Source organism: Pteropus alecto, unplaced genomic scaffold (genome assembly GCF_000325575.1).
Source record: "Pteropus alecto unplaced genomic scaffold, ASM32557v1 scaffold206, whole genome shotgun sequence".
Lineage (NCBI taxonomy): Eukaryota > Metazoa > Chordata > Mammalia > Chiroptera > Pteropodidae > Pteropus > Pteropus alecto.
This window is the reverse complement of record NW_006438906.1, coordinates 1539023-1555075: the sequence shown is the minus strand read 5'-3', so window position 1 is coordinate 1555075 and position 16053 is coordinate 1539023. Positions and strand designations below refer to the sequence as shown.

Genomic DNA, 16053 nt, shown 5'->3' with positions numbered 1-16053 from the left:
CACTCTGCTCTGTCTCCTCCTCTGGGAAGCCATCCCTGGCCTCAGCTTCGAGGTGGGCTATGAACCCCCTCTGAGCTCCACAGCCTCTGTACAGCCCCCTCTCTACCACTTAGTTCTTTTCTCCTGTCCCCATTAGACTGCACTCCTCAAAGGCAGAGACCCAGACTCATGCACTGCAGCAGCTTTAGTGCCCAGGCAAGGCCTGCACACGGGAGGTACTCAATAATTTTGAAAGGATAAATGAACAAGCAATGACAGGAACCGTGGGTGATGCTGCCTTCTGAGTCCCAGAAAGCAGGATGATTCTGCCTGGCCCCAGAGCCGGTGGATCCTGGCTGCTCCACTGCCGCCCAACCTCTGGGACTGTCCCCCGAATGGCATGAGCTCATTTCCTGTCTTTACACCTTTTGGAAGGATTTCCATCTCTGCATCTTTCAAATTCTGGAATTCTTTAATGTGGGAGAGCTCTGGCACAAGGAAGAAGGAAGAGGAGTCTAACCCCTTACCTACTTTCAGTCAACATCAGGCATTTTCAAGAGTGGGGGGTAATTTTGCCCCCAAGGGAAAGAAAATTGATTCTTGGAAGAGGGAGATGAAAAAAATCTTACTATTTTTGTATAAAGTACAGATATACATAAAGTATATAAATAGATACACAGTATATATGTGGTGTTAAAATATCACGTAATTAAGAAAAAATATCTAAAAGACTTCTGAAGAGATGCCCCTCAGAAAAAAGGTTGAGAAACTCTGACCTACACACTTGGGCCTTGTTTTGTTTGGTCCAAGGCCTGGCCAAAACTGAGGGAGAGTCTCGAGCCCTTTCCTAGGACAGCTCAAGGCATCCCCAGAGCTGACCCCCCAACCAGCAAGCTATTGTCCTTTTCCCAAAACCATCCCTTTCCTGCCCTATGCCTAAAGTTCACTGTTCTGTGTCTGGCAGCTTTTAATCTCATCCTGTCCCTCCTGAGGGGGCAGGTGGGCCCTTCCCCATTCTCCCCCAGGAGGCACCCTGGCTCCCAGGGCTGGAAGGAGTTGGAAGCCTCTTAGTTCCATGCTCTAGCCTTGGGCTACTGCATAACCTTAGACTTCCTGGGAGAATCCAGGAGGGAAACCCAACCACGGGAGGCACCCAGGAAGCGAGGGTGCTACTTTGGGACAAGGCTGCTTTATTGAAGTGAGAATCAGGTCAGAATATTACTTAGAATCGCTCTATGTAGATGGAGTCACTTAAAGGTGGGCCAGGCTGGACTGAAGGTCTGTTGTGGGGGGACACGGAGACATGGGTAAGGGCAGAGGTCATGGTTTGAGGAGCCATAGTCTTGGGCAACGTGCGTATTTTGTGGTCTTCGTATTCCACGGGGTTCTCCAGTGTCTGGGGCTTCCGTGGGATGGTGGAGCTAACGAAGACCAAGTAGATGATGCCACCTAAGTAGGCACCCAGGGGCGGTGCCACCACTGGCACCCACCACCAGTTTTTGGCCCTGCAGGCAAGAGGCAGAGTCCTATTGAGGGGACCAAGGCCTGGAATATCGCCTACATCCACCCAGGCCGAGACAGGGAGTAGGGCCTGAGAGTAGAGGAGTGACCCCTATCCTAGCCCAGGAGTCACCTCTGAGTCTGGGGCCCTGGTCAGCTTCGCCCTGATTCAGGAACAGGGACTTATCTGGGGGCAGGATTTACATTCAGTCCAGGAGCAGGATCTGCATTAGTGCTGGTCTGGGGGAAGGTCAGGACCCATTCCTGCCTCCCTAAGCCACCTGGCAGCTCTGCAGAAATCTCCTGTGCTGCTCCTCACATCATCTCCACTCCCCTCCCCCCACACCCTGCATGCAGGGAACCCACACAAAGCTCACAGGAATGTGCTGGGCAGGGCAGTACCTGAAGACCTGTGTGCCCCAACCAGCAATAAAGGTGAAGAAGCGAGGAGGCAGGTCCCGGGATGGATTGATGGCATATCCTGAGTTCATGCCCAGGGATGATCCAATGATGACAACAAGGATGCCAATCACCAGAGCCTGTGTCCCTTGCAGTGCTGGGTTGTTCTCCTTATCCGTGATGGCAGAGAGACACAACTGGAGCATCCCTGTAACTATCACCTGGGAAACAGATGCCGTGGCAGCCACCCGGGGCCACTAGCCCAAACCCGCTGGCAGGGACATGTCTTGGTACAGTCCCCACCCAGAGTTCTTGTCCTCTCTATAGTGAGGGGCTGCCTACTGGCCTCTTCCTGAGGTGGGGAGGGCCTGAGGAGGTTCACCCACCCTGGACCACTGACCTCATCCAGAAAGCCCCTCCACAGTGTCATGTGATCAGGAAGGTAGGTAGCAAAAATGTTAGCGGTGGCTACAGGACCAGTCACTGTCAGATGTCCTCCTGAGTAGTTGATAATGGCTGCTGTGGAGACACAGATGGAGTGTGAACCTATCCCTAGCTCAACCCCACTGGAGCCCAGAAATAAGGTTGTAGGATGGAGGGGTGGAGAGTGCTTCCAAGGGTTCTCTCTCCCAGACATTTTCACAGTCCAGGACACAGAGGTTGGATCTACCCATATTTCAGAGAAGGAGGCTGAGGCCAGAAACAAACAACTCAGGGAAGGACACTCACTGTAGAAGAGGCAGTAGATGGTGGCAGCAGCCAGGAAGGAGCCCAGGAACTGACCCAGTACGTACACAGGAAATTTCTTCCAGGACATGTGGCCTAGTGCACAGCTGGTGAAGGTCACAGCTGCATTCATGTGGGCCCCTGCGGGATGGGCAAATGTGTCGTGAGAGCGAGAGCAGAAACCAACAACAATAATAAATAAGATTGAGAGCAACAACAATATAATAAGGCAAGCATTTATGGAATACACTCATTTAATTCTCACGAGGACCCAACAAGGCAGGGACTACCATCCTCATTTCACCATTAAGGAAAAAGAAGTTAAATAGCTTGCCTAAGTTGACCCAGCTAATAAAAATGATGTGTCAAGGGGGCTCATTAAGAGTCTGGATAAGACAGAGGAAAGGAGTTTAGGGTATTATCCCTCCAAGGAGCCAGTGAGGGTGAGGTGCTGGCTGACTCGGAGCAAGTGCTGGCTAGAGATGGGCAGGAAGAGCCTGCGGGGAAGGGATTCCCAGGCAGGGCCCAGGCTCACTCACCAGAGATTTTCCCTGCCACGTGCACGCCCATGGTGACTCCAAAGCCAAAACTTAGGTTGACACTGAGGTAGCTCCCGAGGCTTCCTCCTAGAACCATATGGGCCACGGAACCAAGGCCAAACACCTGTGAAGGAGGGGCCTCTGAGGGGACTGCCTGCCCATACCTCAGAGGAGGGCTCAGAGCTCAGTTTGGGTTCCTCGCCCTCACACCCTCAGCCTCCCTGCATTACCCTTAGAGACCCTCTGCCATGCCCTCTTCCTCCAGAGACTTCCTTCTTCATGACCCCTGGCCCCTGTCAAATAGGTCTCTAAGATCTGACCAGTGAGAGCTGGGTGGGGGGTGTTAAAGGAGCCGGAGTGGGGCAGTAGAGTCAGGGGCTCTTCCAGACACCTCCAGGCCCCTGGACTGCAAGCTTATCTGAAGTTCAGGGGAGGGGACAGGGCTTCGAGGAGGGCATGGCTGGTATGGATTGAACCCCTCAGAGCATCTGACATTTGAGCCTAGCCTTAAGGAAGTTTCTTCAAGGGATCAAACTTCATAGACTCTGCCACTAACCCACACCTCCAACCCTCACCCACCCACCACCCACCCTGCCCCCACACACGTCAGCCCTGGAAGCCAGTGGGGTTCTAACTCTCTTAGCTCAGCAACATTCGCCCTCAGGTGTCATTCCTGAACTTCTAGCTCTTGCCCATCCCTAACTGCTGGATCTCCTCAGTGATCCCTTTCGCTTTCCTAGGGAGATTAGAGTCCTGAAGCTAGGCCCTCACTCAACTTCCTTCAGCCGCCCACCTGAACCTATATCTGCCTAGCCCTTTAGCCCTGGTACCTGCACCCAGTCCCTCCCTCCCTCTGTAGAGGCCTCCCTCTTGCTCGTATCTTCCAGCCTCCCCTTGACCGGCTCCCATAGACTCGGGTCTCTCCCTTCCTAAATGTAAACCTTGCCACCTCAGCTCAGCTTCCCTGTCCAGTTGTGGACTTCTGGATGCCCCCTCCCTGTGTCAGTCAGACTTCAGGAAAGAACCCACTGTCTGGCTCCTTTATCCCTTCCCTTGCTCTCCCCTCCTTAATCTGGCTTCCACATGTCAGGGACACCTAAGCTCTCTCTGAGGGCTCCAGCCTCTTGATTTCTCAAAGGTCCCTTCAGACGTTGTCTTACTTGACATTACTAACTTTGACCCTCTTAACCACTCTGAGCTCCTGGAAAGTCCCTCCTCTTAGCCTCCATGACATCTCTCTCTCCAGGTTCTCCTCTTACCTACATAGCCTCTCCCTCTCTACTGTTCCCTCCCACATTCTTTTTCATTTATCTGCCTCATAAACATAGATGATCCCAGAGCACCATCCCTGGCCCCTTTCATGTCTCACCCCAGTCACTCTTCTTGGGTCTTTTTACCAAGTCTATGGCTTCAGATATGCCTGCTGTACTAAATTCTCAAAACCTTCGTCTGGGAGCCAGATCCATATTTCCAGATACCCACTGGAAGTCTGGATGTTATAGGCATTTCAGGCTCTGTGTTGAAAGCCCACCGTCTCAGAAAATGTGACCCTCATCCTATGTTCTCCATCCCACTTAGCCAAGCCAGAAACTTGGATGTCACAAATGAGAGCTTCCTCTCCCTCTTCCCCCACACCTAATCAGCTCTGCTTACATTCTCCCCAGATCTTTGCCTCCTCCTTGCAGCCAGAGTGATCTAACACAAAAATCTGATCATGCCCTTCATTCGAACATTCTCTGGCTCCTCTCCATTTCTAAGATAAAGTTCAAAGCCAGTAGGCCACCACTTAAGAACTTTATAATTTCTGCCTCTCAATTTCATATCTGTTCCAGTGTTTTCTATGTTCAGCAACAGTATTATTACTAAATAATAATAACCATTTATTGAGCATTTACTATGTGCCAGGTACTGGTAAGCAAGTTATATCTACCGCTGCCTTTAACTCTTACACCAACGTATGCATTGGTTATTGTTAGTCTCCCCATTTGACAGATGGGCAATCTGAGGCTTGGAGAAGTTGAGTTAGCTTGTCCAAAGTACACAGCCTGCACGTAGTGAGTCAGGATTTGAAACTAGGCAGTCACCTGTGCCAGACAGCCTCAAATAAACCACCACGCTACGCCCTTCGTGCCTTGCTTTCTTATTCCTCTGTGTTTTTGCACATGCTTTTCCCTCTGTATGGAATAGCTGACCCTAGATCCTGAAAAATTAATACTGTTCTTTAAAGCCACACTCAGATGGCACCACCTTTGAAAAGTTCTGTGTTTTGGACATATTCTCTCTGAGGGATCTCTAGATTCCAGACTGCTGGAAATCAGAATCTAGATCTGTGTCATCCAATATGATATGATGGCACTAGCCACATGTGGCCATTATGTACTTGAAATGTGGCGAGTCCAAATTGAGATCTGCTGTAAGTGTAAAGTACAAATGTCAAAGACTTAGTAGGAAAAGGAGAATGTAGAATCTTATTCATAACTTTATATTGATTACATGTTGAACTGGTAATATTTTGGATATGTGGGTTAAATATTAGTAATTATTAAAATTTTACCTGTCACCTTTTTTTAAATACGGCTACTAGAAAAATTGAAATTACAAATGTGGCTTATATGGTATTTCCCTTGGCAAGTCTGTTCTAGAGTTTTTGAAAAAGAAAACCTGGAGAATTGTGGACATGAAGGCTACTGCTGAAGCCATTGGGGAGCAAAAGGGCTCCTGGAAGAGGACACAGAGTGGGAAGGCACCTGAGGGCTGAACCTAGAGCCACACGCCAGCCCTCATGGGTGGGTGTTAGAAACCCCACCTGGAGCAGGTGTAGAAATGAGAAAAGAACAAAAAGAGAATGTGTCCTGGACACCAGGGAGAAGCAGTGTCCCAAGGAGGGTCTGGTTCACACAGTCACCTGCAGCCTCCAGGTCAAGTACATGAAGGCCTGGAAAGCATCCCTTTGGATGTGACAATCCAGCAGCCATTAGTAATGTGGTGAGCATTGTACCATCAGGCCATGGGGACAGAAGTCAGGTCCCAGAGACTGAGAGGTGAGTAAGTAGTAAGGAAGAGTTGAAGGGATCAATGTAGACATCTCTTTGAGAACTTGCCTGAGAAGGAAGGGAGAGGCTGAAGATAAAGGAGAGAGAAAAGGACAGAAACAAGTACCTTAGTAGACTGGGAGGCGGGGCTCCTCCATGAAGGAGATTGGCTCACCCTAGAAGAGGGGAAGATATATAGATGCACAGGTAGATGAGGTCTGGTGGTAAGAGGGACAGGTGAGTGAGGTGGCAGACACTGGAAGTCTACCTGATGGTTTTCACTGTCAAGCTGGAGAGCAAGCCATTTGCTGATTAAAAAAAAAAAAAAAAAAAAGGCAAAGTACAGAGCATCTTTGGAGAAGTCTGAGAAAAAGATGAAATAGCCTGGATAGAGTATGGGAAAGGCAGTGAGCAGAGCCCACCGGCTTCCTCAAGACCCCCAGGGCACATGCGGAGGGGCCCAGGGATGGGCTGGCTTAGGGCCAAGGGTAGGATGAGGCAGGAGAGGACAGGAAGAGATGGGGCGTGGAGGTTGGGAGTGAGGCCAGGATAGTCTGACAGGCTCGGGGGGTCAGGAGGTATAGAGAATGGAGCCGCATGGAGGGTCTAAAGGCCCAGGGTCCCCATTTCCAAGTAGGAGCTCAGAACTGTTTGCTAAAAGTAATGAATGAATGAATAAACCCCACATGATCTGTGTCACGGTTGCCGTTGGCAGCCCGTGGACCTAATCCATTCAGCACATATGTTCTGTTTGGATAACTTGGTATTTATGACCAGAAGTATCAGCTTCTTGCAAGAACTCAGAAGCCCAGTAATGCTTGCCTGCATTCTGCCCTGCATGGCCACAGTCAGCCAGAGTAGTGGCAGCTATGTACTTACGCAGGTCAGCACTCTGCAGTTAGCCACAGACCCCACCACTCTGAGTTGCTCTCTCTGGCCCCTGGAATGTGTGAGTTTGCAACCCTTGCCCATGGTTTATATCTACAGCTGGTTTTCCAGAGCCCTAATGGCCCAGCCCCTCCCATCCCTGGTCAGTGAATATGGCCCAGACTGTCCAAGTCCCTCCAACAGCCACGAGGCCAGCCCTGAGGACAACGCCCCCAGAGAATTGAGTAGAACAGTCCATTTCCCTCATCCAGGCTGCAGTAAATAGGACCCAAGGTCACACTTGCTTTTCTGTAAAACCTTCACCGTGATGACTCACTGAGCTTTCTATCAACTTGGTACAGGTCCAACAACTAAAAATAACAACATGATGTCCTATATAAGTTTAAACCTCCCAAAGTTCTTTTATAAGTGTTACTTCCCTTCAATCCTCACAGCAAATCTGAATGGCAAATGTTTCTGCTTTCACTCTACAAATGGGGAAACCAAGGCCCAGAGAGGGTTCTTGAACTACCCAAAGCCTGAAAGCGAGGGCCTTACTTCAGCTGGGGGAGAGTTAACAGGCCAGGATGTTAGAAATCCTGCCATAGCTACACTAAGGGGCAGAGCATAGAGATTAAGAGTCAAGACTCTGATATTAGGCTGGACTGGATTTACTCTTAACTTAAACTGTGATCTTGGGCAAGGGACAGTCTTGTGGAGCCTCAGTTTCTCCATCTGAGAAATTGGGGATAATAATAGACCCTCTCTCACAGGATTATTGCGAGGATTTTGGAAGGTGTTACATGTACGGAGCTTAACATCACTGCCTGGCATGTAGTAGGTGCTCAATAATAATCTCAATAAAAGGAAGAGAAACAGACATGGGCAGGCGTCATTCTTTGTGGGTGGTACCTGTTTCCTCTATGAGTTTTCTCAGGAAGCACCCTCTTGCCTCTACAGTTCCAAGGTTTAACTGCCCTCATGGGACTGGAATGTTTTGTCATAAATGAATTACTTTGCTCTGAATTAAGGTGGGACAAAATCCAGTGCTGCCATCACAGCTCAGGAGCCAAGCAGGAGGGTGGGAGGCAGGGAGAAGAGAGCAGCTGAGAGCACTTGTCATAATGACCAGAGACCAACACAGGTGGGCTCTTGGCTTTCTTTACACAAGTTTGCCAGCTCGATGTTAGTGTTTTGTTTACCAATGAGGAAGCTAATGTCCTGAACAGTTAAGATGTTGTGGAAGATCACACAGCTAGAAGGTAACAGAGCCAGAGCCAGAATTCAAACCCAGCTCCAAAGCCCATGAAGGCCCCATTCAACACCCTTCAAAACCGAGAAGACAGACTCTGAGCCACAGAGAGATCTGCCCAAGGCCAGCTAGCTAGTGACTCGGTGGAGGATCAGGATAAGAACCCAGGTGTCCAGAGTCCCCTGGGCTCCATGAGCCCCATCATCTCCTACCATGTGACTCAATGCACGTGCACTCACACACACACACAACCACAGGGACACTCACATTCTCACACACACTTCTTCTCTCTCCCGACTTCCTCGGCATGTTCCTCACCATCTTTGCTTCCCTTCCCACAGGCTGCCCCATCTTTCCACGGACCAGGGCCCTCGGTAAGGTGCAAACAGGCATGGCTACAGCTGAAGGGCAGGGGCTGGCTGGGGTAGATGGCAGGGCTGAAGCAGGTGGAGAGAGAGGGAACTTCTAAGAAAACTCACCTCCCGCTTGGAACAGTGGTTTCTGTCCTATCATCCACTAAAAGATCCCTTGCTGAGGTCCCCAGTGATCTCCGTGTTGCCAAACCCTACAGGCCTTTGTCAGTGCTCACCTTCTCTGACCTGTCCGCAGCCTCCCACACGGCTGACCACTCCCTGCTGTGGACCACCCCCAACCCACACTTCTGTAACCTGGTCTCCCCCTCCCTTTTCCTCCCACCTTTCTGGCCAATACTTCTCAGGCCTCTTTGTGTGCTCCTCTTCATTCTTCAGAGCTCTGTACTTAACTTGTTTTCTCTTCCTATATACTCTCACTGGACAGTTTTTATAACCATCATCCATATTCTGATGAACCGTAACTCTTTACTTCCAGCCCAAACCACGACCTGGAGCTCTAGACCTCTAAATCCAACCACCCCCAAGTTTCTCAACCCTCACCTCACCTGATTATATCCAAACTGACCTCACCTTTTGCCCTGCTCTGGGCCCTGGCTTCCGAACAGCTCCTTCAGCACTTACCCCACGTCTCTGGCTTGCGAAGTCTCCTTGATTCCATCTTCTCTGATGGCCTCAAACATGTGCCTTCTTCTCCATCCCTAGACCAGTTACCATTCTCTCTCTATCTTAGGTCATTGCGACAGTCTCTTAACTGATTCCCCTCCCTCCAGCCTTGCCCATTCTGCTGGGGTTCCACACCACACCCAGAATATCCTTCTAAAATCCATATCTGACCACAACGTTCCCCTGCTTGAAAGCCTTCAGTGTCTTTGTATTGCCCTCAGAATTAATTCTCGAAGCCTGATTCAACGTTCTCTCTAATCTCTTTCCCCGTAGTTTCCTTTCTCCTCACTTCCAGCCATGCCCTCTGACTCCCTCCAGCCCATGGCTTTGTTACGCCCCCACATATTATGAGACCTTTCTCTCCCAAAAAGACTCGGTGAGGAAGACGGAGCTCTCTCCTTACTTTCCTATGCTTCCCCCTCAGGATCCCAGCTCAGAGGCCAGGAAATGGCCACTGCGACCCGGGGGGTCAGCAGTGGGGAGGGGGTCACAGATCGCCCTTATTGAGTGAGCTCCACCCACCTGAAGTCCTAAGGTTCATGCTCCTTCCTCAGAGCTCACCACCCTGTGCCACCCATTCACTCACCATCATGACATATGTGCTTATGAGCTCGGCCAGGAACTCTCGCACCATCTCCTTCTGCAGTATTGTCCTAGGCGACGAGACCATCCTGGAGTTGTGGGTGGACCTGAAGCAGCAGCCCGAGCCCATGGGCAGAAATGAGACTCAAGTGCACTTGCTGCCCATTGGCCCTTCAACGCATGGCTGAGTTAATGGGTAACCCAGTGGCCTCTCCACACACACCTCCTCTTGCCCAGAGCTGCTGGAGGAGCTGGAATCAGAGACATCTGAGAGCCACAGGGACATGGAAAGGGACAGGGGGTAGATAGCCAGGCCATGCCCCTTCTTCCTTCTGGTGGGGACTGGACCAGTGAGAAGGGCACGCCAATGAGGCCACTTTGCAGAGGGGGCAGTAGAGGATCTGATGAATGCCATCTGTGGTGCCAATGAGCCTTGGAAGACAGCAGGCAGGAAAGTGGAGCTCAGTTATCTGTCTGTCTGTCTGCCTGCCTGCCTATCTGTAGGAACCAGATCTCTGGAGACACAGTCAAGATATCAGGCAGGAGGACCTGGCAACCACCAGATACTCTGCAAACAGCACAGAGTGAGGCAAAGTCTGCTCCTGGGCTCTATAAACAGCACTAGGCCTGAAATATGCACCAGGTTCTGCCGAAGGTGAAGGGGTCTGCAAAGTACGCCAGGCTCTGCAACCAGGTCAACACAGAGATGTTTGTGAGTGAGTAAGCAAATGAACAAACAAATGAGAGAGAGAGAGAGGAAAGGAGGGACTGGATCTTACTCCCTGGTGTATTCTCAGTGCCTAGCACAGTGCCAGGCACATAGTAGGTGTGCAATACATATTGTTAAATGGGTGGAAACTGGGAAATTTATTTGTCTGTCTTTCTACTAGATCCCCAGGACTTTCTACAGTGCCTGACACATGGTAGATGTTTGATAAATATTTATTTAATAAACACTTGATTGGATAGACAGATGAAAAAGTGAGTTATAGGCTCCAACATCTCTTGGAGTTGGTGTATAGAGCTTGAATTTAGAGAAGGAGATGAGGTCCAGAGGCTAAAAAGAAGAAACAGGTACTGATAACTCTTAAGTATAGCCTTAGTGCCTGTTAAGACTGGTGACCCTACCCCTGCTGAATGCCTGAAGTTGACACCAAACACTCACTACCTTACCCTGCTCGGGATAGCAACATCAGCCCCCCAGCCCCGCCCCAGGCTTTCCCCAGTCTCACAGAAGCAAAGAATAAGCAGAGAGAGTGGGAAATGTAAGCCAGGCATACATTTTCTGGCTGAGACCCCATGTTTATATCTCATCCAGCCCAGTCTTTGTTCTGTCCTTACCCCAGGGAAACAAACCCAGGCCTGTCCATGTGGAGGGGATGTAGAATTCCCTGGATGATCCACTGACTCCCATCCAACTCCAGCTCCCATGTAGCATCAGGTAGGGGTCCTCGATCCCTATAATCGGCCTCTCCAACCCTGAAGAAGAGCCTAAGAGCAGACTGAAGCAGGTAGGAACTCAAGAACAGGTGCCAGAGAAGGTGCCAGAGGAGCAGCAAGTCAAAGACATCGAGAGAGTCTGGAACCCTGGCCCCTTCCTCCTCGCTACATGGCAGGCAGTACACAGTAAGCAACAAATAACCACCTACTAGCCACTGAACCACAAATTTTTCAAATGCCTGCTATGTTTAGGCTCTGTAGTAAAGACCACTGGCATGACCCCTACTCTTGGGAAGAAACCTCATTAACTAAGCGATTACTATAAAGTATGAGGAGTGTTGCCCACAGGTGAAGAGTGAGCACTGAGGGATTGTAAGGAGGAAGCAAATGTTCTAGAGGTGGGAGTAGGAGGCTCTCCAAGAGGAATAAAAATTTAGGTCAAGAATAGAAGGCTGGCCAGGTGAAGGCTGGTCCCATCAGGGGAGGCGGGGAAAGTTCTAGGCTTTGGAATGGCATGGGCAGAGAGGAGTGCAGGGCCAGATGGCAGAAGGCATCATGGCCCATGTTAGGGAGTCTTAACTTAACCCAGAGGGCCAGGGGGTTCAGTGGAGGATTTAAGCAGGACTGCCTCCTCTATGGAGGCTGAGATGAGGGAGCAGGTATGGAGGAATGGTGAGAAATCAGGAAGCTTCTGTCCCAGACAGACAGAGGTGATGGCAGTCGGAGCCAAGAAGGTACCATGGAGATGGCTAGAAGACAGTCAAACCAACAGACCTTGGTGTTTAATAAAAGAGGAAAACGGAAAGGGAAGAGTCAGTGATGACCCTAGATTTTGGCTAGAGTAGCAGAATGACACGTGTGGCACAGGAGAGAAACTGCAGGCTTAGGCAGAGAGGAGTCCTCTTCTAGGTGTGTTGAGTTTGAGGAGATGACCAGTAAGGAGGCAGCTGGCCATGTGGTATCATTTAGAGACACACATTTGGAGGTCACTGAATCATAGGTGGTCATTTGACCCATGGACATAGACAAGATAGCTCAAGGAGAGGGTGTAGAATGAGAAAAAGGTATCTAAAATAATTAGCCTACAAAGAAACTAACAGCCAACCTAAGTAATATATGCTAACCAAGAAACTAAATACCTAACAACTCACCAACCAACTCTTTGGCTGACTAATCAATTTGACAACTTAACGACTAACTGACTTTCCTATTAGCTAGTTCATTTAATTATCTAATCAATAAACCAACAGTAAACTACCCAACTAACCTCAACCCAACCATTGAACTGCTAACCAACATTCATTCATTCAACACATTTATCGAGCATCTACTTATGAGTTAGTCAGGCACCTGTGATACAAAGTAAAAACTCAGTCTCCACCCTCAGGTTGCTCCAACTCGTGGGCAAAATGGATCATGGCAACACTGTCAGAAGTGATAAGCCCCCGGGTAGGAGGCCTGGGTTGAAGACAGCAATGCCATCAGCACAGAGCGGGAACCATTTGTTCTCGCTATCCAAGAGGGCACAAACAAATACCCCCGCTCATGTGGAGGTGACAGGCGGCGATGTAATGAGCAATAATGGAACAGGCAAGTACATTTGTATGTTAGAAGGTACATTTGTGTGTTAGAAGGTAGTACGTCCTAATGGGGAAAGATTGAGCAAGGAAAAGTAGGTGGGGTATGATTTTAAATAGGGCAGACAGGGTAAGCCTCAGTAAGAAGGTAGCATTTGAGCAAATACTGAAGTGAGGTGAGGTGAGGGAGTGAGCCATGTAAATAAGGTCAAGTGTTTCAGGCAGGGAAAGTGTTTCAGGCAGAGGGAACAGTCACTGAAGGACTCTGAGAATGTTTGAAGGAAAGGAAGGGAGGTCAGTGTGATTGGAGTGGGAAGAATGAGGGTAGCGTGGGGGAGGTCAGAAAGGAAACAAACTAGTTAGGCAGGGCCCTGGCACTGAAAGGACTTTGGCTTTTATTTCACCCCAAGAAACCTGAGCCTGAGAGGGTGAGAGGTAGCGAGTTCAGTTCAACTGAGCACCACCAACATAGGGGCAGTAGGAACCTGATGACCTCCCCCTTGACCCTCATTTGGGTCTTTCTGAGCCTCCCTCCCCTCATCCCAAGGCCCGGCCTGTGCTTGGCCATGGGCACAGGAGAGAGGGGCCCATAAGCTAGTGGGGGGATGGGGAGGAGGGTGTCTGGGGGGATCAGCTGTCATGTAGGAGAGGCTGAGTGGGGCAGGGAGGGTACTGGGTGTGCTGGGTGAAGGGTGGGAGGCTGACATAGGAGAGTGGTGCTTACCGCTTCTTCTTGTTTTCTTGAGCCATATTCTGTCTGAAATTTTTGAATGCCGTGGAGCCAAAGAGAGGTTGCTAGGGCTGGGAGACACAGAATTTGGCCCCACATTCTCATCAGACCTCAGCGCCCCCGCCCCTCGCCCCCCAGGGAAGAAGCCACAAGGACAGCTCCTATCAGTTCCAATCCCTCAACCCAGCCAAACTGGAAGCGGGTAGGAGGGGTGGACATACTTCAGCCAATGGGAAGAGGCCCTGGAGTTCCACCTCCTCTACCCATGCTGTCCTCAGGACCCCTGACCTCTGGACCAAGGCCTTCAGAGATCCTCCTGAGCTTCCCAAGTCTGCAACCCAGCTTTGGACAGTGGAGATACCCACAGACTCCCCTCAGTGGCTTTACCCTCACATATATGACTATTATTGACTTTGGTCTAACCTCAAGCCCTCTTGCTGCTGACTTAAACTGTGACTTTCCAGAGCTGCTTCTTTGCACATGTGCATGCACACACACGTACACACATGCACGCACGCACCCACACATACACACAGGATGAGGTCCTAAAAATTCATTTAGCCCATACTCTCACCTCAGAGCAAAGTCTACTCTTCTCACTGTTTCCGAAAATTCTCCCTCATATTTCCATTTTCCCCACAAACGACATCACGAACGTAACCCTTGAGTATCTCCATCCTGTACGTCCCCTTTGTCTTCTAGCCCGATTCCCTCTAACTGCAGCACAAGTTCACATCCTTAGCCCTGATTGCAGAAACCCTCTGGGGGTGATGGTAGGAGAACTCCAGGGGTAGAGAAACCGCTCCAGCAAAGCCAGCAATCGACCCACTCTCTGATCTGTGTCCCTTCTGCCTTGATCCAGAGTCGCTGGTCTCCATTCTCTGGTCCCACCCCCATGCTCTGCTGAAGGCCCAGCACAACATACCTTCCCAATCTCTGCTCCACCGCTGGTCCTCCCAACGGCCAATTTACAGGTAAGGAAACTGAAACCTGGAGTGTCGCACAGCACCTCAGGACTAAACCAGAACAGACATCCAGGCCTTCACCTCCCAGCTGGGATTTCTTTCCAAAACAGTCCCATGGTCACCTTCTCCCCATATGGTCCCCAGGGAGTGGCACCCCAAGTCTGGGCCCCTGCCTAGAGCCAGACTCACTCTGCTGAAGCACCTTACGTTTCTCAGAGTCTGCTTTGGGGGCTTCTCAGTTACAGCAGCTCATGGTTTTGCTCCTCTATGACTGTCCCAGGCTCTGGCTGTTCCCCCAGGTGGGGCTCCGCTGTCTCTGTGTCCCTAGTCTAGAGCCCGCCTCCTTGGGGTGGCTCCAAGTGCTGTTTTGCTGCTCCAGGGGAGAGGTCAGTGGGGCAGGGGTTTGGCCGGTGCCACTTGAGCCAAGTCCAGATGCACTACCCAAAATAGCATCCTTTCTCCTGCCAGCGGCGCCATGGAGACTAGGTTCTGAGGCAGAGTCCTTATGATGTCAGAGGTGGAGCTCTGAGTGGACTCTGGGCCTCATGGTCCCAGAGGAAAGGCTTCCCTTCTAAGCCAGGCATCCAGCCCAGAGCAAGAGGAAGCCTCCCAGGCCCCAGGTCCAGGGGAGGCTCCGGAGGCTCCCGAGCCCCCAGCTGTGGGGAGAGCTGCACAGAATGGGAACTGGAAAGTTCTCTGGAGATCAACAATCAGGTGGAGGAATTGGAGAGAGGATCCTGGGTCAGTCTTCAGGGAGCCTTTATTCTGAAGGAGGAAGGAGAAACTTAGGCCCTGGACTTCCCTGGTCTGAGGGGAAGAAGGACACATCAGCCATAGTTGCAGTGAAACCCTTGTCTGAGAGGAAAGGTAGAAAAGCCAAGCCTGGTCTTCTGCGGGTCCCTAGTCTGGGGCGGAGAAGAAGAAGCCTGAGTCTCATCCTCTGGGAGCCTGCATCCGAGCAGGGCAGGGGGAAGTCTAGGCCCTGCCCTCAAAAACACTTCCCTCCGGAGAGGCAATGGAGACCTCTGTGAAGGAACCGAAGCCAACCAGAGTGTGGGGCTCTGACCCAGAGGTGCAGGAACTCAGTGACTGAGATGGGGTCAGGAGCAAGCCAGGGGACCAGCTGCTGTCTGAGAGGACTTCTGGAGCTCAGGTATGGTTGGTCATCCAAGGATAGAGCAGTGTGAGATCTGAGCAGGTCACCCAGTGATGAGATAAAGAAGAATGGTTGCTGATCTGCACACTGTGAAGAGACTTAGAAATCTAACTATGGGAGGTGAACACACAGTCTAAATATATATATGCCTTACTGTTAAAATGTACAGCTGAAACTTATTAGATTTCAATAACCAGTGTCACATAAGTAAGTAAACAAACAAATAAGTGAATGAATGAATAAATAGACTTGCCAGGTGGAGTGGTGGCTGG

The 16053-nt window shown here is 50.4% G+C and overlaps 1 protein-coding gene across 2 annotated transcripts; it reads right to left on the bottom strand.

Annotated features, from left to right (window-relative positions):
• Positions 1 to 1201: 1201 nt before the first annotated feature.
• Positions 1202 to 3255, bottom strand: AQP7 (aquaporin 7). 2 transcript variants are annotated; one of them, XM_015592633.1, is made up of 5 exons: positions 3144 to 3255; positions 2608 to 2745; positions 2279 to 2397; positions 1882 to 2099; positions 1202 to 1484 (listed from the first exon to the last, which is right to left on the bottom strand). In XM_015592633.1, the coding sequence occupies exons 1-5, from the start codon at positions 3238 to 3240 to the stop codon at positions 1202 to 1204; spliced, it is 855 nt and encodes a 284-aa protein (XP_015448119.1). In that variant the 5' UTR covers positions 3241 to 3255. The 2 variants fall into 2 exon arrangements, with proteins under 2 accessions (XP_015448119.1, XP_015448120.1); XM_015592634.1 differs by having other exon boundaries at positions 1401 to 1428; positions 3144 to 3240.
• Positions 3256 to 16053: the final 12798 nt, after the last annotated feature.